The sequence below is a fragment of the Opisthorchis viverrini genome (genome assembly GCF_000715545.1).
Source record: "Opisthorchis viverrini unplaced genomic scaffold opera_v5_30, whole genome shotgun sequence".
Taxonomy (NCBI): domain Eukaryota; kingdom Metazoa; phylum Platyhelminthes; class Trematoda; order Opisthorchiida; family Opisthorchiidae; genus Opisthorchis; species Opisthorchis viverrini.
Window position 1 is genome coordinate 2,319,009 of NW_008751686.1, and position 22,425 is coordinate 2,341,433.

The window sequence follows — 22,425 nt, forward strand, 5'->3', positions numbered from 1 at the left end:
TCGTGTACCCCTAGCCGCATGTTAGTGGTGTGCGTCGGTTAAGATCGTTCAGCTGTCTGGTATTATCAACGTAGGCTCTATGTGGCTAGTTAGTTGGGTATCGTGTATCCTTAGCCGCATGTCAGTGGTGTGCGTCGGTTAAGATCGGTGAACCCGGAGGACGTTCTAGCATAACTCGGAACCTATAATGAAACACTCTGTAATTTGCCAGTCAACGTGCACGATGTTTAGCAAATAATTAGCTTGCGCCACTGGCAACAAAGAATCATTGGCCAAAATTTGTTTGCACGAATGCGCCTACGCATATGGTGCACCTCCAAAGGCCATTTAGATTATAGAATGTTGAGGAAATCTGTTCCGGTGGAGAAATACCTGAAAGTTACGTTCATTGTATGTGAGTCAACCTTTTCCACAATTCGCGATTTTTTATCATCCGTTAAGGTATTCAAAGTCGGCGGTATTTATTCACCTGGGGATTTAGTTCACTTAAACAAATTGCCATAGTTAAGGGTTTTCAATAATACAGAAGCGTATACATTATACATAGACATTCTACACTATGAAGTGGCAAGTCTGAAAATGCCGTAGATTTCGAGAAATCAATCTCATTGTGCGAATAGCAAGCGACGTGACTGTACGTGTGGCTGTACCACGTTGCACCTGTTTGCTCATTTGGTTCGTACTTTTGCGGTCCAAGTGGACCGTCTGCTTTGAACGAGTGTCTACTGTCGAGGTTTGTATGATTTGTGAATTTATGTCTCCAATCAATAGTACCGATAGATACCTAGCTCCGACTTTGTCTTGCCATCCCGGAAATTCTGGTGTTACGCGTCACTCGAAGATATCGTTTTCTCATTACAGTGTCCTTATAGCAAGCCCAAATATTTAGTTCGCAATCGACGTGGTCACAGGGAAAGCGAGTGCCCGACACGAAAAGCTAGTCGAAGAAGCGACCAAACCCGGAGGTCACGAGGGAAACGGGTTGTTTCTCTCTGACCGAAAGTCCGTGCCGTCATGTTGAAAACCACGGGCAAACTACCCGTGACAAAGCAAAGCAGCCGTAGTCACACATAATCGCTCGTTTGAGGTGAACCTATGGTGTTCCTTGTCAGTGAGCCTTTTCCGGTAGCAGGCGCTGGAGCGGGGATAGCTGTCATGTAGGTCAATTAAACACGGTTCTGTGCGACAAACGCGAAGCACCGGTTGTCCGGTCTGGTTTTAATAAAGAGGGCTGCGTGACCATTAGTCAGTCATCTCCTACCATGTTCCTGACAATCACGAAGTGTGGCCAACTGCTGGCCGAAGAAGAGCTGGGCACATGTATTGGTCTCCTGAAATATGGAACACTGTGGTGTGGGGTTCCATAATTTGTAGCCAGTGAAACCTGCGAGGTCCTCATCTCTTAAGACATCTACATCCGCCGCCGGGATTGTCCACCGGGTTTCTTGCGCAAGTGGAAGATTATTTTTTGTGGTAGTTGATATGCCATTGGCCCTAGCGAAGCTTCGTGTGGGCGACGGGTTCTCGTGTTGACGTTAGAGGAACACCGCGGCGATATATGCCGCACAGCAAACAAAGTTGTTCCTACCTTTCCCAGGAGTCACACCTACCAGATCACAGATAGCATGGCAATCGAATGTCAGACGATATGCCCTTTTGTGAAAAATAAGCGGCTCTAATGTGAACGGTAATCGAAATGCTTCGCCGTGGTGTCCTTCTGCATGGAAGGAAGCGATTGTCAAGCTAATCCACAAAACTGGTGTCCGACTATCGCCTGTCGGCTATAGGCCCTCACTAGCGTGCCGTGCAAGGCGATGGAACGCATTCTGAAGCTAGCTATCCTAGATTACCTTACTTCCAGCAACCTGACATCTCCAGCTCAACACGGATTTCTCCCAAACCACCCTTGCGTGACAAACATGCTAGTGTTTATGGACAGCTTAGCCCAAGCTATGAACGAAGGACTCATATCGCGTGCCATATTTTTTGAATTCTCAAAGGCATTTGATAGGGTCCCGCACGTCCCGCTGCTCCAGAAACTCGAGCCTTGCGGGATTCAAGGGAAAATTTTTCACTGGATCAAGGCGTTCCTATCAGACAGATCATTCCGAGTGAGAATAGGCTCGACCTACTCTTCTTCAGCGCCGGTCTCCATTGGAGTTCCTCAAGGCTCCGTCCTGGGACCACTCTTGTTTCTGATCTACGTCAACGACCTCACAGATGTTTTTGTAAGTTCATGTCTACTTTTTGCGGACGACTTGAAATCCTGGAGTTCCAATGCCAGTGCCCTCCAAATGGATGTAGACGCTGCAAAGCAGTAATCGTTGGACTGGCACCTTCCTCTGAATGATGAAAAGTGCGTCCATATGTCGTTTGGAGGGGATTCAGCGAATACCTTTGTTATGCATGGTGAAAAGTGACCAGAAAACATCATGAGGATGGATGCCAAATAGGATTCGGGTATCTGGGTCTCCTCAAGCTTATCTTTCTCATTGCATCATGAGAAATCGGCCCGAAAGGCATTCGCTATTTTACGGATGATCCGACGCACCTTATCCGTATTACTCGCATGGACTTCCAAATGCTCTATGGGGCCTACGTCAAACCGCTCCTGGAGCACGCCAACCAAGTTGTCTACTCAGGACGCACGAAAGACGTCACCGTCATTGAGCGTCGTCTCCGAGGGGACCTAACTCTTACTTATACTCTGTTTGAACAAAGCTTGGCAAGCAGGTTTTTCAACGTTGACCCAGCGAACACACGGCGAGGGCATAGTAGGAAAATTTTCAAGCTCAGAGCACACATTCATCAGACAAAATTTCTTCTCATTTCGGGTAGTAGGTGAGAGAAGTGACCTTCCTCCGACGGTTGTCCGCGCTCCTTCTAGAACCCAGTTTCAACGCACCATTAGACATTTGTTTATGCGAATCCTCGCACTGGCAAGCATACTGCCCCGCGCTGAGAACATAAAGACCAGTGATACATCCTTTTTTCAATTGTGCCTTTCAGGTGAACGACAACCGCTGACCGACAAGAACAAAACCGACCCGGGAAACTTGGGCAAAAGCCTCGATCCTGTGTATCAATCCGTGAATCCGTGAATTCTTCACCACCTTCATGCCCCTAAGGCTGTCAGGGGGACGGACGTGGAAAATAACACCCTTGTTTTTGTAGTGGGCATTCCCAGCACCCGAGACACATTTTTACCGTACTGCTTGTTCAAGCGACGCTGCATTTTGAGTTTGCTTTTCATCGTATCACTGGTACAGAGATGCCTGCGCGACCTGAAAATACGGAACTGCGCGGACCGACGCTACATCTCTTGATTCTGGGCTGTATTTCACCAGAACGTACGCTGTCTACAAACTTTCCATGGGGTCCGTTTCAATATCATGACGAATTATCGTCTGTTAGGCGCTAACGGTTGTTTGCAAAGGTGATGGCACTCGTCGGACAGTCCGGAGAACAACAAACAGAAGATGCTTCGGCACGTTGGGCTGTTCGGACGAGAATGTCAGATACCTGCGTGTTGGTGATTTGACTGGAGGGCAGTTGTGGAGGTCGACGGATACAATCTAGAGGCAATCTGCCGAATGACCACGTGTGCATCTCCCCTCGTTTTGGGGCCTTTGAAGCCACAGCCCCCCGAGTCTGCAATATCATTTTGTTGAAAATGACAGAGAAATGTGGATCTATGATGGCTTAATAATAGTTTTTGGTGCAAGGCCGTAAGTGCTCCCAGACGTCTGACAAGCGGGCTGGCAAAGACGCGTACCACTTCAACAACGCGAAGTGACTTGTAGCTCTCAGCAGTCAGGGGCCTTTCCGTTCTATACAATAAGGAATATAATACATAGAATTTTTTCTGGTGGCCTTTCCATCCGCCAAAGGTAACTGTCCAATTATAGCTTGCCAAATCAGAGGATCCAATAAAAAATGAGCCTATTTTTAACGTTCCGCGGCGTTCTCCGAATGAGAGACATCATCTACGACATAGCTCGTGTTAATTTCACCAAGGTGGATAGTCGAATAACGTTTGTATGCATTACACTAGCCAAAGAAACCAATGGGATGAGTTTATTCATCAAAGTTCGGCACAACAGGTATATTGGGAAGTTTGCTACGCGTTCAAAATATTACTTGACGCATGGGGCGGCGTTGATGATAATACGCACCTGTATGAACAACCTTCAATCGCCGACATGTGTAACTGGTCAGATGATAATGCAACGTTTCCAGATACATGGATGCGATCACCAAATCCTAGTGAGTGTTCTTTCTCGCTAGAAACCTTGGCATCATCCAGCTGGATTCATCATGATAGCCGTGCGCGTTTCCACTTTCCTCGGGTACTTATCAAGATTGCCGGGCCTTTACTATGTGCGGCGGGGATGGAGACCTCAGCTTAAGGTGATAGCTAATCCGATGGCCAGCGATGCTAGTCCACCCCCCATATTTGTTGTTGTTGCCTACCTTGGTTACTTGTCGCAACTAATTTGCTCCCGCCTATGCACGACGCTGTTTGTGAGGCCCAAAACATGCATGATAGTTAAATCCCACGGCCAGTGAAGTTACTGCATGCTCAAATGTTTTTATGTTGTGGGTTACATTGGCTAACAATGTAACAACTAGGTTTGTACCTGTTCGAACCACATAATAAAAGGCCCCAACTATACATAAAGGCTCAATGAAGGTCCTTCACACTCATACATGTCGTTCGCTTGCCACGCCTACGTCTGAGAAACGCACAACCGTCATCGACGAATTGTGTTTTTGTTTATTGGTTGCAGCGGTACAGACGCTATTTTGTGTCAGTCCAATTTTAGTTTTCAGTAAGGCACTTTCATCCGAAAAGCTTCCCGGAAGAAGAAATGTGTACGGAACTACAACTCGTGTGTACATTCAGCAATATCACTGAAAACATAATTCAACAAAGATGTGGAGGCTAACTAACCGATTGCCTAATAAACCCCGTTGTCTAAATGCTCGATCAGTATCAGTGCTGAAGCTGGAGTCTTACTCTTATAAAGGAAAGCTCAATACTTGTTAGTCTCACTGGTAACCGTGAGGGATCCATATGTAGGTCAATGGTTCGGTTGCAAAACTCAGTGACCAAATGCACTATTGGCCAAAAAACAACGTGTACAAGTCACTCGTGAGATCAAGTGTATTCAAGAACTTCATGCGTCCTCAACCTTGACAATCTAGTGAGTAGTTGGGTACTCGGATTCACTTGTGCTCATTTGGGGCACTGATTCCTCGCTCCAATCCATTTCTGCTTCCCGGTACTTATGCTGCATGGCTCAGTGCAATTCACAGCTTTGTTGTCCTCATCATGGCTTGAAAACATCCCATATTCAACCGCAATAACAGCCTCATCAATTAGGGGCTCCATTCTGGTAGAGTGACCGGCTCCCACGCTCGTGTTTATAAACCAAGGCTTTTGTGATCCTAAGCATATGGTTATGTAAAAAATGCTTACACATCACACGCAAATGTCGACAGTTGCCCGCGATCTCAAGCTGCTCCGAGGTTTTATTCCGCATCTGTTATATAGGTGGGGTTCTCATCTGACTCACCGTTCATACCGAAGTATGGCAACCCATCGTCACTTTTTAAAATCATATCTATATTAACCGAATGGGGAGATACTGAGACAGCCACCCCTGATACAATCTAGCTGTCTCTGGTGGTGATGACGATCTAGCTGAAGGTTTATTCCATCTCTTGGCCAGTGAACGAATATCCTTCAACCAACATTCAGGCAACACACATTACCACAGTACATTTATCCCCATGCTTCTTATACAAATGATTTACGGACTGTGAATCCCCGTAATCCGACATCGTTTTGCGCCTTGCCTACCTATCTACAGTTGTCCTTCCTGATCAAATTCTTTGAGCACTACCAAGCTGCACATTAACCAGCCCTGTCCGGACGGGATTCACTATTTTCCGCGTCTCAGTTTCCAGATATTGCGGAAGACCACACGGTTGACAACCCTCCGTTCAACTGCATAGGCCCCCGAAACATTCTTTACTCTATGCTGAGCCTCATGCTCTGCCATCTGGAATAGAGGAGTAAAAAATAAAGTGGCATCAACTATTATCGGACCCCTGCGCCACTGAGTTGAGCCTTTTTGTCTGTGCAATATATCCCGGGAAATCCTCCAGTGAAGTCACAACATCATTCATAGCCCAATAAAAACTGCTAATGGAGACTCAGCTATTATGTGTGGTATGTCACCTCCCCTTGCAAAGCAGCCATTCTCCCACCATGCTCCGAATTACATTAGTTGCGTACAATTAAGCTGGTGAAAGCCTGTCATATTCACATATGCACGCACTTGTTAACATCGACCAGATACCTTCTAGCTACACCTGAATAATCATTGCCGTTTTTTAAATGCGGCAGTGTCGCATTTTTACAGCGGCTGGAAATTGCGGCTACTTTCGGCTACCCGCTGCTTTGGGTCACAGACTACTTTGCACCATGGTGCATTCTAGCAGATCTTTAGGACACGTTTTTCTATTTTGAGTCCTCAGTGTAGATACGGCTATCTTGTCGCCTTGGTTGGATGGCGGCGATGAATCACACCGCGCAACTGATGAACTAAAGAGTATCCTTGATCCATACTGATCTTAGCTTGTCGCAATTTTTCGGCAAATTCCAACCGCCTAAGATGTTTATGTGCTTGGCTGTCAATAAACTCAAGTACTGCTTCGGGACGACGGTGCCGCTGTTGCCATGCCCAATTTGATGATTTACCCGAATTTCAACATATCCCCACGTTTTTCCAAACTGGCGTGTGACATGCGCCAAGAAGACCGCCTCAGTATGCAAACTTCGTGTCAGGACTTGAAAGCATTTGTCACCGTATTGTACTGTCTATTTGTCCTGCCTATGAGACCACCACATTTAACAATAGAACTACCAAGGAGCCAGTACACCGATGAGGATAAAACCTCGCCTTGTGCCCGACAGCGCTTGCTGCACATTATACAAAAGGAAAAATTTAAGAGCTGTGGCAAATTCCTTGGCTTTGTTTGGCAGAACGCCTGCCCCATCAATAGAAAACTTTTCTTTTACAGATCATGAATGGCTGTTCCGTTTTACGTTTGCACGTGCAAAAGATCCTTCGACGCTTACCACAAATTTCTCTGAAACCATAGTTCGAACGCAGGAATCTTCAACAAGCTTTTATTTATTTATTTCCATTTATTATTTATTTATTTATTTATTCAAAATCCCAAGATCTTTTCGTTTCGTCCTCATGATACACCATGGGCACGAAATTCATTTTCAAAAGGCTGACAAAAATTCAGCATGGTGTTTCCGTTAAGGCGGTCAAAGGATTTGTGGAAAGTGCTGGTTTATTTATGTGTTTTTCTTCTGTATTTGATTTGGAATTAATCTCAAGTCTACATGAACAATACTACAACCCGCTTTGGCTGACCCTCGGGAGATCACTCCAAATTTCTCTGAAAACATAGTTTGGGGGGATGAAATATTTACACAAAGCTTTAGCGTTGAAGGGTGTTCCTTCGAACCCTTAAAATCCATTCCTGTGGTCGCGGTGTTGTTTAAAATTGTTTAAGCCTACTCAAAGCAATCCATAAGCATGGGATTCGTGTTTCTATTTGCTGCAATGGCTAAGCACGATTCGCCTGAGTAGGCAGTGTGTGATTTTTGGGGGAAGACTTTCTTCCACGTTTTTATACACCAGTGCATTTGAAAATCCTCTCAAACAGTATATAAACAATACTTTTGTTTTCTATAGAGGAAAATGTTGGTAGCTCAGGTATCGTAGATGGTGGTCGTTGGCTTGTTCGCTGAGCTGGGCAATTTGATTGCAAACGTTTCATCACCAATCGAGGTGACATCATCAGTGCGTTATTGTGGAGCGTAATAGTGCGTAGCGGTGGGTTGGTGCTTGTGCTTGTGCACAACCACCAACCCACCGCTACGCACTATTACGCTCCACAATAACGCACTGATGATGTCACCTCGATTGGTGATGAAACGTTTGCAATCAAATTGCCCAGCTCAGCGAACAAGCCAATACTTTTGTTGTTTCCGTCAATATGAATTCAAGGAAGCTGCACTTCTAGACTTTCGTATGAAAAGGCCTTTCAGTGTTGCGGTAGGCATCCCTTTAGACCGCACCAAATCCGCGGTATTCATCACAGCTGGTAAGTGTATTGTTATATGTTGGTGATCGACTGCCCAAGCTGTGCTGTTCGCAGATATAACGACTGCTTGACGGTTACGTTCTAACACTTGGAGCAGAAATACGTACTTGGCAAGCTTCATTTTGATGAGTTTCCCATCATCCGGCGCGTAACGACTGATGAATTAAAGGAAAGCAATTCTCTCGTGAAGTATTGGACTCTGTTATCGGAGGTTTTCCAATACGCCGCAAATCACTTTAAGGTGCTGACTATTCAGGATTTCTAAAACTATCGCGTTAAGTGCGGGTTCTCACTTTTAAATAAGTGGATTTTTTGGACTCCTTGACTATTTGTCGTCAGTTCTAGTCAAACTGCGAATTTTGCCATGTACCGTCTGTGTAACAGGACGGTAGTAGTTTTAGCTACTTATGTTTTTCCTGCATGCAGCGAACTACGTTAAGCGTCGTCCTCGGATGTCGTAATTGCTGGTGCTATGCACGGCACGAACCGTCTTGAGTAGATTGCTTTTGAGCATCTGACGTACAATGTGTAGGTACGAGCTATACACGCTGTTTGCGACAGATGGCATGAGCATTGGGTGACCCGTCATGTATGCCTTCATCAAAGGGGGGCATTTTGCACCTTTGCACGAGCTGTTCAGGCTATTCAATGACATGATAGGTGAGTCGTGCTCCGTCGAGACTTTCGTCATGGATAGGATGACGCCACAGCTGCGGGTTGCCAGTGTAGTGTTTGATGTAGACTTATTGCTGTTACTTTTTACGCACGGTAAGCCATCCAAAAGCACATGCGTTTGCTTACGTGGTTGTAATTGTTGCAGAAATTCGTGATCACAGCCGGCGCGCATTCTGCCGCATTGCCTGCACTGATAACCCAGCTGGTTAAGGAGCTGTGTACCGGACAACAGGCATGTAGGTTTCACCACAGATCTGGCGTAAAACCGACCCCGGATTTGTCTCGTATTTGCGTGCTCACTAATTATGCCTCACTCGAAAGTGGGCCATTCATGCACACCGTGGGTTTGTACATTTTAAGAATGTGACCAACAATCACCTAGCGAACGCCAACGGGCGTTTGAATAGGCATGTGCTCACGCCGATAGCCTGGAGCAAGCCATACAGAAGGTCCCTCAGCACAGCGAATGGCTCATACGCGAGTATGGGATGCACAACACTAATTACTGTGACCGCCGAGAAATTGGCGGTTGAGACAGCCACGTTCGCCGCGTGTTTTCTGGGATGATGACTTATGCTGCCAATTAAGCTCTTGGGCGCATTGGCGCGGGCACGCCAAACCTGATGTTCCATTAGGTAGATAGCTTTAATGTGAAAAACCCGTTGTTGGCAACAGCTAGTTTTTGGTACAAGCCCTAAAATGTTATCAAACGGTTAACAACTCAGCTGCTACCTGCACATCCATCCTTTATCAAAATATTTGGTACCATGCGGGCACCTATTTTCGGCCTTCAGAAGCCACTCGTTCCTCTGCGGTAAGTTAAATAATCAGATATGCGTAACCTAGGTCGACTTCCTATTCAGAGCCGAATTCGAACAAGTAGCCGTAATTATTCCGAAGTTTCATTTGGTGCTATACATGCAAATCTTATCCACAAGCTAAGACCGCAAAGATGGCAGCTCTATGCGTATCTCGTTTTAGCTTCAACTTTGCCGGTGATCAATAATTAATCACCGAATTTGGACCTGCCCACAGAATGGATATTGATTGCTCATTTTTGACCATGAGAAGTATAGAACACTTGGAAAGCTGGCACGCCACACTTCGTTAAATTATAATGTTTCGATTCTGGTACCAAGGTTGCCCACGATAACTAATTGACTATTAGACTTTCCTTTCGGACTTCCTGTCTGGTGGAAGTGGTCTGCCGGATACGAGAACTGAAGCAAATGCCCAGTACGTTTGTACCGGCGCCTTCAATGGATATGAGCACAACTCCCCAAAAGATGTTGTATTTACAAGCTTGAAAAGCATCACCTACCGTTATGAGCATGACGGGCAATCGTTGGACATCGAGTTAGGTTACAGTGCATAGCTGAGGTCTCATAATCAGCATCACATCAAACACGGAGCTGACAGTTTGAATAATTAGCTAATTTAGGCGACAGAGCGTGCTGTTGCCATGAGGGCTGGCAATGTTCGGCCTTATTTTCCGTCGATTTAGTTGGGTTTGATGATATACTCTAACTAAAGAGCGCGATCATTTATAATAGGAAAGACATCACTGTGTTGCCCATTCATCCGCAGTTATCTCATAACGCTGCACAATCCACCAACCAATTATGCATGTTGGAGAATGAAAATCATCCACATAGGTGCACACTAGAATCAATATTGCACGAGACACGGACTTCCCAAAAACTGCGACTGAAAATATCATTTAGTTTGTTGTGTTTGAAGGGTTTTACGCACGCCAACGCCAACTCACTATTTTCTGGGTGGCACTTGCAAAGGGTGTTTTGTAAACGCTATCTCACCCATAAAGAGTACCACGGAATTACATAATATGCAAAATGTTGAGTTCGTGCTTTATCTCTTAAACCGGTTATGAAATGCAGATCGGTGAATGTTCATGACCTTGAAATTTTGCTCACTTAAACAAAATGCCACAAGCAACCGAAATTTGCAAAAGGGTTAGACAGATTCCTCGTAGAAGTCACAACTTCGAGAAACCCTTATTTCACCTAGAATGATTTCGGTTTACTTCTAGTGAGCATTGTTTCCAGTTTGATGTGCCTGTAGACCTTGGGGGCTCGCTCACTCAAACAAATCACCCCGTACGAAGAACGCAGATCGGTAATGTTCATGACCTTGAAATTTTGCTCACTTAAACAAAATGCCACAAGCAACCGAAATTTGCAAAAGGGTTAGACAGATTCCTCGTAGAAGTCACAACTTCGAGAAACCCTTATTTCACCTAGAATGATTTCGGTTTACTTCTAGTGAGCATTGTTTCCAGTTTGATGTGCCTGTAGACCTTGGGGGCTCGCTCACTCAAACAAATCACCCCGTACGAAGAACCAGGAGGAAAGCCATTGGGCATAGATAGCGGAAACAGCGAAGTTGCAGATAACTCATTTTCATTCGCCGGGTGCCGAATAATGACAGGATATGGTAAATCAAATTGAGTTCCCGTTTTGGCACACATAGTTGCGTGCTATAATTTGGACGGAAATATCCATAATTTGAGGCTTGCATCCGTTTTCCACATGTTTTTCTACGCACAACACTTCATCGGTGACTTTCGGGACTTCTTAATTCCTGGCTTTGGAATCTGCACGTCACCCAACTGATCTTCTCAGAATAAGTCAAGCACTCCAAGGTGCGTATATGTAACCCCCTTCCTTGGATTCCGCAAGCGCGATTCCATAAAAGCAAAACTGTACAGTCTCTAAAGTAATTCACAAATCGGGGAATGAGTACTCAGGTATGGAGGTTTAGCCCCAACTACAGCGTCTTCTTTCAACCAAATGCTCGCAAAATTTTGGTTAGGTTATCAGCGTCAACTACACCATGCTGCTGCTGGTCAGTTAGGCGCTAATTTCAAGTAAGGTGATTGGGAAGATCTAGTACCGGCACACTTGCTGAAAATAGAAATTAGTGGGAGTATGTCTGAGTCCAAAAGAGGATCGCCAGCTTGGTGTCACCTGAAGAACTCCATGATTATTCACTAGAAGACGAAATATGGAATGACGATGCCGCCACGAAACAGGTGGCTGATACACTGAAGGATATATTCCTACGAGGAAAACGCCCACTTCCCCAGAGCAACGGTGGCCTATTCAAGGACGGAAGTGCATTGGCCTGACGCAACTCCGCAAGAATTTTTAGAGTTCATGAAAGCATCCAAAACAGCGTTGCCAACAGAAATGGGGTGACGCCCACAGGCCACCCATCTTATTTGATATTGAATCTGCAAGGCTGTGGCAGCCACAGAAAACCGTGTGTTGCTACCGAACACTGACGTATTAAGAGATGTGAATATTTTAACAGGTGTTCGGCAAGCCTCACAGGCATAGAGGGAAAACCCATCAACCGCGTACTTGATCGAGGAAAACCCAACTGTTAATGAAGCTGAAGTTTACAGAAGGTGATGCGCGAGATAAACAGTTAAGGTGTCACCCTTAAACCGATGTGTTTCGTTGGCGATTTTCACACTTAAATGAACCATGGGGCGATTTTTGTACCAGTTACAAACTTATTCAGTGGGAATGGATAAAATTAGAATAAGAGGATATCACACACTAGGAGAAAGGGTTGAGGTTCCGCCAGCTTACCCAGTTCCTTGAGAGTTTTCCGGCAGCCAAAGATGCTTACAGGAAGCCAACTAGTAAAACTAAAAATATTTCGGTCGGAACGAAAGGAAAACTAATCAGCTGCGTCAAGCTAAGTTGGCGTTGGGTACCGCTCGGGTGATTTCGCTTGTTAGTGTGGGTCAACATGTGTTAAGATCGACGTGGAATCTACATGGATTTGAGTAGGTTTAGGGTGCTCCCGTCAATATGATATTTCTGATGAGGCCGGCCAAACATTCAAGTGTGGTTTGATGAAGTATACGTACAATTGACGGAATAAAGTGACTCAGTTGGTGGAAAATACTCGAGAAAATCTGGCCCTCCCCGTAGACACATCTTTTCCTCTAGTCACACCCCATGCAGGCATATAGAACCTGATGAAAGAGATACTGATGTGTCTACAACTTACGACTAACTTGGCACGTCTGTATTGAACCCAGAATACCGTATTCGTCGATCACTTCTGGTTTTCACATCTCGAAAGATTACTCTTCAGACTACGTCAAGGACTACGCTGATCGTCCTTCGCCGCGGGTCATCTACCAGTTCATTTGTAGTCGCAATAACATCCTTATTAGTAGAATAGACCGAAATTTTAATTAAAGGACCTCTGAACATTTCTAGAAAAACTTAAGATTTGAACACTACAAGTGGCTAAACCCAGCCAGAGGTCATTGAGCGCTTAACATACCTCTGACACTTGCTGATGCTTTAGAACTCAGTTTAATGCCACGTGAGCAAAGCCCGAGTTAGTTGACTTCCTGCGAAGGGATTCTGATCTGAGCATACCAACAGAACAGGTTTCATTCTGACGTCTGCTCCGGAACTAGCCTTGACCCGCTCTTTTCATGAGACACAATGGTTTACAATCATTCTAGTGAACTTATGCCCTGCAATTTTCCTATGGCCGTTATACTTGAAACTGATGAAAGTAATTTGAGAGGGCAACGTCTTGCACCATACACATCCTACTATTTCGTCCAAATAGATGAAGTGGGTCCAGGGTTTCAGGTAGTTTTTATAAGATGGGCAGTTTTTGAAGCTATTCGTAATGGAATATGTCAGAAAGTGTTACTGCCCGGAAGCTGTCAAAAATTTTGTGGATGTTTGGAGAACGATAACAAGCAACTGGTCACGTTGCACCAACCCGATGAGTGTGCAGCAGGAAAAAAGGATCGTTTCTTTTACCATCTTGGTACTTCTCAAGTACTGCTCGAGGATTTTTAAAGTTGAACTACTTCCAAGTAGTAAAAGGTTCTGAAGAATATAATTGCATCGGTCAAATAAATAGATCGCTTCGATCGATTCTTGGCTTGCGCGCAAATGTGGTTGGTCGCCACGTGGCCCTGAGGTCAGCTAAAAGAATCTGTTGAGAAAGGTGCCTGAAAACATTTATGTTACATCCGCTGAACAAGCCCCAATATAAAGAAAAGCTAAGTGGACAGGATTTCTAGACTAACCATACCCAGAACTTCTGAGCGACACTCAAAAAGCTCACACATCCAGAAAAAAATACCAGTAGGGTGATATTACGGGAGTAACGGATTGAATACGAGAAAGTGAAAATGGAAAATTTAGGAATGTTTGTCAAAAGTGATCGTCTAAGGTTGGCTCCAACTGGGATGCGAGTGGGTGTTTTGGAGTTGTAGTGGACAAGGACCTATGTATGCGTGTTCGATAGAATATACAACCAAAATACCAGCTTAGAAATAACAAATGGCAATAAGAAATGGACAAGTGAACGGAGTAGACTCACTAAATTAGAGGCCCAATAATTCCACTACACGAAATGTTGTGCAGTAATTGTATTCGGCGGTGAAGAATATATCCAGAGTAAGAAGGATATTCTCCACTGATAGTTCGAGTTTTAGAAGTAAATTCCACGGTAGGCAGTTATCACAGCTGAAAATTGTTACAAGGAGTTATTGTGACGTTCAACAGTTCACACAAACACAATAATCCAATCTCACGACTTCAGCAAACAGCAATCAGCTCAATCGGGTGCAATTTCACTGACTCAGCAAAAGGCAGGGAAGTCGCGCCAAGAAATTGTATATTTTTCCATTTTCGATTTAATGTAATTGTTGGTACAATAAAACAAGATGTCATGATACGTGTACAGTGTTTACAAATTGCAATTCAAGTTTATATGAAGAGAGTAGAAAATGGGGAAAATGTAACATTGATTTGCAAAACACCACAGAGTCAACCTGGACGACCGACACCATACCGCGACAAACTGTCAGAGCATTATTGTAGTATTAATCCTATTTTTCCGGTAGTTTACATTTTTACACGAATCGTGTGGTTTGAATAACTAGCCTAGTTGATGGAGTTACATCTCAGTTTGACTTTCTTGGTTGCGTTGCTAAATCCAAAGAACCAAATGGCACACTATTTGTGAATGCAGTACGAAGACATGGAGAGGGGGAATATTTTCAAAAAGTCAGCATTGGTATTCAAAATGTGAGTCTTTAAGCTGCTGTAAAGCATGGGTTATCGAGTTTTGGCCGCAGCAAACTGGTCGACCGGTTTTCAACACTACAATAAACTCTTCTAAGGAAGAAATTTTCCATATGAGAAATAGATCTTCAATCCGCTCTTTCAATCGCTCAAGACTAAGCCATGCGAGAGGCTGAGTGTCGGAAAAAGGCCGATAAAGACATACTGCAAATGATTTTTTCACCTCATCTGTTTAGCGTCGTTGTTAAACATAAAAGACGAATATCTACATGGGCTAAGGGTTCGCGAAATGCACTCGTTCTCTTCATCTGTGCCATGATGAGCGCGATACATGAGGAGAGCAAGCAACACCAGGTAGCTTAGGAAATGACCACACGGTAGTACCAATGCTCAAAAGACGGCCAACATAGTTTAAGTAAGTCAAGACAACATTGCCGTGCAACCAGCCAAACTGATAGGATGACGAGACTGGGGATTGGACTGAGTTGAACAACAAGAATTGCTTGCCGATTGCTTATTGCCTCTTTTGTCTCAAAGGTGGACAGGCTTTGACCTTTTATTATGCGTATGAATGCCAATCTGTATACGTATGGCTTAATACATGGTCAGTTGGTTGAAGAAATACCTCTTTCTCTGTTCGAAACCTGAAACCTGTGACTTTTGGTGGCAAGATACTTTGAGTGATGGCACGAAATGTTTTCTTGGGGAGAGGGTGGATCAGTTTTCCTACCCGTCTCTGAGCGTTAAACCTTTTCGGGTCAGGGCAGTTTTTTTAATTGCACGAGGAATATTTCATATGCAAAAGCAATGAGATAATTTTGTTCCGATGGAGAACAACTTTTTTCCCCCCCCCCCCTCGGTTACTAGGACCTTCATCCTAGATTCAGTTACTTAAAAGAGGGCCAGGCACAGCCTAACCGACTCCAGATGATGTAATAGGTATTTCCGATATGACTTTACGGCATCAATACATGTGCTTATTGAAACAAGATTTAGGAGTCCAACGTAATTTGCTGCCTGAGAGTTCAACTGTCTACTGATACCTCTTACACTGCGACCCACCTTCTGGGCTCGGTGATCAGCGATCGATCAGCTGTAGATTTCAGAAGATAAAAAGAGACACGCGTAATTCCCCCCAGTTCATCCTATCTGGAAACTGTCAAATGTTGGTTAAAGTTCTCACGTAACATCACATCAGCGTCCACAATACAGCGGGAAGCGGCAAAACCATGTCAAAGACCTCGTATTCTTGCGATGTTTTACTCAAGCTCGAACCAATCATTCCCATCATTTGCTTGAGGCTACGTTGTAAATCTGTCCTAGTGCCTAGACATCTTTTTCAATTGATCTGATCCTTGTAAAACAATGGCTGTTAGCTGACATCATGCTTTCAATGACAATGTGGCTCACCAAATTTGAAGACCTATTTGTGTCGGTAGAAAATTCCGCAGTTTTTTATACTGTTCCCCCAATTTGAATGAAACCTTTTTCTGGTCAAAGCGGTATCCTTTCACGGTCCAAGGAAATGTTCTTGGGATTTGTTCTTCCACAAATCCTATGGCAGAATTATATACCTCATTGGTTGTTGGTAGTGTGAGGAGATTTAGGATTATTGTGGAGATCTCGTCCTGTAAGTGAAGCCAGTCTATGCTGAAAAGCCGAGAAGCACTGTACAGCTGTTTCATCCTTATTGGAAATCATCGGCAGTGCGCATCTCACGAAACCCCGAAGAGTCTCGAACCCGCGACCTCCCGGCTAGTAGTTTGAACATTAACCGCTCGGCCACGAGTGGCTGATCAGCAGTGTGATTAACTCGCTCTTAGACAGGATATAGCACCGTTCATCCTTCAATCACGGGATCCACATCACGCGGTCACACGTATTGACTGGCTCCTCGAGCAACGACTTCTCACATAGAAGTTTCACTATTACGTGTGACCGCGTGATGTGGATCCCGTGATTGAAGGATGAACGGTGCTATATCCTGTCTAAGAGCGAGTTAATCACACTGCTGATCAGNTAGTACACACACGCACGAGATTTTTTGGTGGACTTTTTAGTGGAGCCTCCCATTACCCACTGATTAGCGAATCAATATGCAGTAGATACGAAAAAATGTACGGCCTGCCCGTTTATGAACTTTGTTCCGCCAGACTGACACCCAGTTTTTGAAGTATCCACGCAGATTTGGCTGAGTTTAAGTGTAGGTATTATAATCACTACCATGTTGTCCATGACAGAAAGAAGGTCAGTTCGTCTTGCTCTCGTCAACATTTTCGGGGTGAATTCGGTGATTTAGAAATACGAAATCAAGGATTTCTGTGTCCGATGAATGGAACACAATTTATGAAAGGGTGCTGAAAACTCCTTGCTGAAAGTCAGTCACCGGTTTTTGAGGATCATCAAGTAACCTACTTATTTGAAGACAATTTAGACGAGAGATGCGGTTGCCATCCGGGTTACTTTTCTGTCCCAACCACACCGACTTGCAAATGCATAGATAGCGGAAAGCACAGGTAATGTAGACTCAGAGGCCATGCCTATTTGGTGAGCAACAGGAATGCGCTGTTTTAAGAAACCCATGCAAGTGATTTGGGTTCCAGGAAAATATTTCGTTATCTTGTAATCTGTTTCATGTGAAACATAAAGAGTCAACCGTGCGACAAATTAAATTGAAGAATACCTTGAACGAGATTATAAGCTGGCAGTAATTCGGGTTTCTCGTTCACATTGATTTGTTCTTCATTCTAAGTTTGCCTCTGACCAAGTCGGTGGATTGAAGTTGACTTTTGTTTAAGTCTTCTGTCAACTGCCATGAGTTCACGGTGCAGTCGCATGTCCTTGTTGCTACGTTTTCTGACCCAGAAATTAACAAATCTGGCATGGTTTTGAAACTGTAAATGGTACGACTCCAGGGGAGTAAGCAAACTTGCCAATGCCATAGCAACCAAGCCACAGGGCCCATTTGGATTTGATTGCCATGAGTTCACGGTGCAGTCGCATGTCCTTGTTGCTACGTTTTCTGACCCAGAAATTAACAAATCTGGCATGGTTTTGAAACTGTAAATGGTACGACTCCAGGGGAGTAAGCAAACTTGCCAATGCCATAGCAACCAAGCCACAGACAGGGCCCAGATTTGATGGAGAGAGACAGATTCAAGGGGGGGTAACACAGGAATCGAACAGGACGGTGGCTTAACTATGAAAAAAAAACAGACGTTATAGCTGGAAATTTAAAAGTAGCAGGACCACCCCCTACTGGACGCTGGTGGGAAAACAAGCACTGAATAAGAAGGAAATCTGGATCCGGGCCACGGTTTTTTCACTGAGCTTCGCAGCTTGGGTGCAGAGGTTCAATTAGCTGCGGTCGCCACACAACACATCTCGGTTGGTGTTGAAACGTTTGCAATCAAACTGTCCAACTGAACAGACAAATCAGTGCCTATCGAAGTCCACCCCATTTTCTTGTCATTTTGATGGCATTTATGAATTTATTCGGTATTTTCTACTGTAGGTTGTCATTTTATGCCAAACAAAGCCGGGAGACACTGTTCATCTGGTTTGTCCGGATTAGTAGTAAAGCGATTCAGGGAATCTCCAGGATGTTTTGAATCTGACTGGTTTCCGATGATCACAAGCGACTAATCAATAGTCGTGATTAGCATGCACTTAAGGGATCATGGTGCAACTAATCTTTCGGTCACATCACTTGCTTGCCTGTCGGCTGACTGGTCAAATGGAAGGTTTACTCGTCATGGGCTACTTGTTCACATATCTTCGTGCTGTTGCCAGACTCTAACAAGTGGGCCACATTGAGTTTCACTCGGAACTGAGCTGTGCTATTGAGATGACCATTGTTTTTTTTAAATCAGGCACTCGTGACGAACTTTCTTCTCACACCGTGCAGACACCAGTACTGATTGGGGAACCGCAACAACACAAGCCCTGTTTCACCGTTACAGCAAAAATTATTGTTCCACAGTACACGTGTTGGCTTGCACGTGGTATTCTTTGTGAACATTGGTGTACAGATTTAAGAACTATCCAGAAATGCAAGCAAAGGAATGCAGTCCGAAATATCAATAAAGCATGTTGGCCATTTTTGGCCAGCCAGAACTGTTTTACAGTTGCGAAACTCATCAACACACAGAATGAGCTGGTGAGACGGTAACCATCAACAGCGCCATGCTTCATAGCCCGTCACGAAGAGACTTGACTTTATTGTGGTTCGACGATGTGCGTGCCCCGGTAACCGGAGCTGGAAAATGACCTTGCAGCATCTAAAAAGCCTCCCTTACCAGGATGATCAACCGACAGAGGTCTGAGAAACGCATAATCATGGCCTTCGGTGGTGGAGGTTGGAACAACTGTGGCAATTGCCCTTGGACTACTTAGTTAGTTTCAAGCCAGCCGCAGCTGCCTTACAGTCAAGCTTTTGATCAAAAGCTATTGGTTGAGTACCCTGCTCGTCTTACTGTCTGGGTTTGGGCGCCATGACATTATCTCAACCCACGTACAACTTTGCATATAAAAGTAACTTCATGTGAAGTCGGCCGTCGCATGGTTGCATAATCCGGGTGGCTTCACTTGTTGGATACGGTGGGGCTGATGGGCGAAATCGTGCGTCCGCTGATGCCATACCTTAATTCCAGACCTATCCCACTTGGCTGTCAGCCTCATATGGATTTTTAGCGGACTAGGACCTTATCAGCGTGTTCGGATAAATTAACAAGCAAAAGTAACCAATACAAAATCACAAAATCACAATGGGAAAGGAATGAGTAGTCAAATGGGGACTCAAGAATGTATAGGTCCAATAGTTCACTACACCGATCCAAATGCAGTAACTGGCTGTGAAAGGAAATATTCACTTGTCGAAATTTCCCACAGATAGTTCCACGTGAGTGATATATTCCACGGTAGGAAAATTATTCACGGCTAAAAAATGTCACAGGAGTTTATTGTGACGTTCAACAGTTGACACAAACACAGAGATTTAGTCCCACTGGTTCAGGCCATTTTTGGCCAGCCAGAACTGTTTTACAGTTGCGAAACTCATCAACACACAGAATGAGCTGGTGAGACGGTAACCATCAACAGCGCCATGCTTCATAGCCCGTCACGAAGAGACTTGACTTTATTGTGGTTCGACGATGTGCGTGCCCCGGTAACCGGAGCTGGAAAATGACCTTGCAGCATCTAAAAAGCCTCCCTTACCAGGATGATCAACCGACAGAGGTCTGAGAAACGCATAATCATGGCCTTCGGTGGTGGAGGTTGGAACAACTGTGGCAATTGCCCTTGGACTACTTAGTTAGTTTCAAGCCAGCCGCAGCTGCCTTACAGTCAAGCTTTTGATCAAAAGCTATTGGTTGAGTACCCTGCTCGTCTTACTGTCTGGGTTTGGGCGCCATGACATTATCTCAACCCACGTACAACTTTGCATATAAAAGTAACTTCATGTGAAGTCGGCCGTCGCATGGTTGCATAATCCGGGTGGCTTCACTTGTTGGATACGGTGGGGCTGATGGGCGAAATCGTGCGTCCGCTGATGCCATACCTTAATTCCAGACCTATCCCACTTGGCTGTCAGCCTCATATGGATTTTTAGCGGACTAGGACCTTATCAGCGTGTTCGGATAAATTAACAAGCAAAAGTAACCAATACAAAATCACAAAATCACAATGGGAAAGGAATGAGTAGTCAAATGGGGACTCAAGAATGTATAGGTCCAATAGTTCACTACACCGATCCAAATGCAGTAACTGGCTGTGAAAGGAATTATTCACTTGTCGGAATTTCCCACAGATGGTTCCGCGTGGGTGATATATTCCACGGTAGGAAAATTATTCACGGCTAATAAATGTCACAGGGATTTATTGTCACGTTCAACAGTTGACACAAACACAGCGATCTGGTCCCACTGGTTCAGCAGTCAACAAACAGTTCAATGGAGCGTAAATACACTCGTTCAGCAAGAAGCCAGCAGGTCGCACCGGAAAATTGTGTATTTGTAACATTAAAACAAACGTCCTGATACAATATGAACGACAGTTACAAAGTGCGGTTTAAGTTCAGGAAGAATGGTAAATGTGACAACGGAATACAGACACTACAGATTCTAGCTCTAACTAAATCAGTCAGGCACCTATGGGGATGACACTGCACGCAACCGGTCACATCTACCGCTCCGAGTCCGTTATTCGGGCCTTGTTCTTCTGTTTTTATTGCAGCCTCTTAGGCAGACCAGTCAACAAGTTGACCTTGCACTTGCTATATTACTTCGTCGCTTGGTGTCTGCTTAATCTGTGCAACTCAAATACAGTGTCCAAGTACAGTTGCTGAGTTTACGGTAGCTCTTCTATCTATAAGCAGCAGACTACGAACTTTGATGGATTCTGAAGCTGCAGCGGCGGGCCTTGTTTGGCAATCTTAGGCCTCAGTGCTCCAACGAGTACTTGTAACCATTTGACCCTGTGCTGTTTAAATTCCTAATTCGATTGAAGCGCCTATCGGTCAAAATACTGAACGTTCTTCGTTTGTTTTGTCGATTCATGCACCAAAGAACTACATTTCTGGAGTAATACACTAATTTGCAAATCAATTTGGTTTTCACGAGAGACTCAACTGAATCTCTCGTTTATGATGTTCTACAAGTAGAACATAAGGTTGACGGAGACTCGGGACTTCGCCCACCTGATGAGCTCAAAGAAGGGCAAAACCGGCCGTGAGTTGTCGAAGAGTTTTCAGCAACCTTGCGAGTAATTTCCTTTTTGAAAACTACAGTGTTGATTTATTAAAGGACAAATTCCATCGATAATTGGCCATTACAAAGGGTTTGGATGTAGGGGTAACAGCGGGAGATTTCAGTTCTCAGGCAGGACGCCTCACTTCTTTAGAAGTGCACCTTGCTGCATTGTTTAGTCTGAAAGCAAAGCGCAACGGTATACCGGGAACGTCTTTTGCAACTTTGTACTGACCACCAGTTGTTTTCAGCAACGCTGGCGTCTCACTCCCGATGAGCAGTTTTGGTGTTAAACTGACTAGAATGCCATCAATTTCGTGGTCCAGTCCATGATCGTCGATCGTTTTGGAATGCGCTGCCTGACTCATTGAATTTCCTCAACAATCCAAGAAAACGAACTTTCCAATCAGCGTTAGAAAAGTTAGAAAAGTGGACCACGAGTTGAGAAATCATATCAGAGCCTACTGTGCGGTGCAATTCAACTACCCTCCTCGGAAGGCATTGACCGTAACTAGTACGATGTAAGCAGGGGCTCTTCCTTACATCATTCAATTTGCTTGTGGTGTCTTAGAGTGCGTACAGAGAAGTCGTTGAATCTAAAAAACTGGAAGTCTAATACCACTTTTTGACGTGAGGAGCCCTACCCGGTTGGGAGTACAACTTGGGTGGATGACGAATCAAAGGTAGACGGTGTGGTCAGAGGGGGGTTGTGA

The 22,425-nt window shown here is 44.6% G+C and overlaps 1 protein-coding gene across 1 annotated transcript; it reads right to left on the minus strand.

Annotated features, from left to right (window-relative positions):
- Positions 1-5,948: 5,948 nt before the first annotated feature.
- T265_02481 (hypothetical protein) lies at positions 5,949-22,080 on the minus strand (the record flags this gene model as incomplete). Its single annotated transcript, XM_009166730.1, has 2 exons — positions 5,949-6,068; positions 21,859-22,080. 2 exons carry the CDS (start codon positions 22,078-22,080, stop codon positions 5,949-5,951), a joined length of 342 nt encoding a protein of 113 aa, XP_009164994.1.
- Between the last annotated feature and the right edge of the window lie 345 nt (positions 22,081-22,425).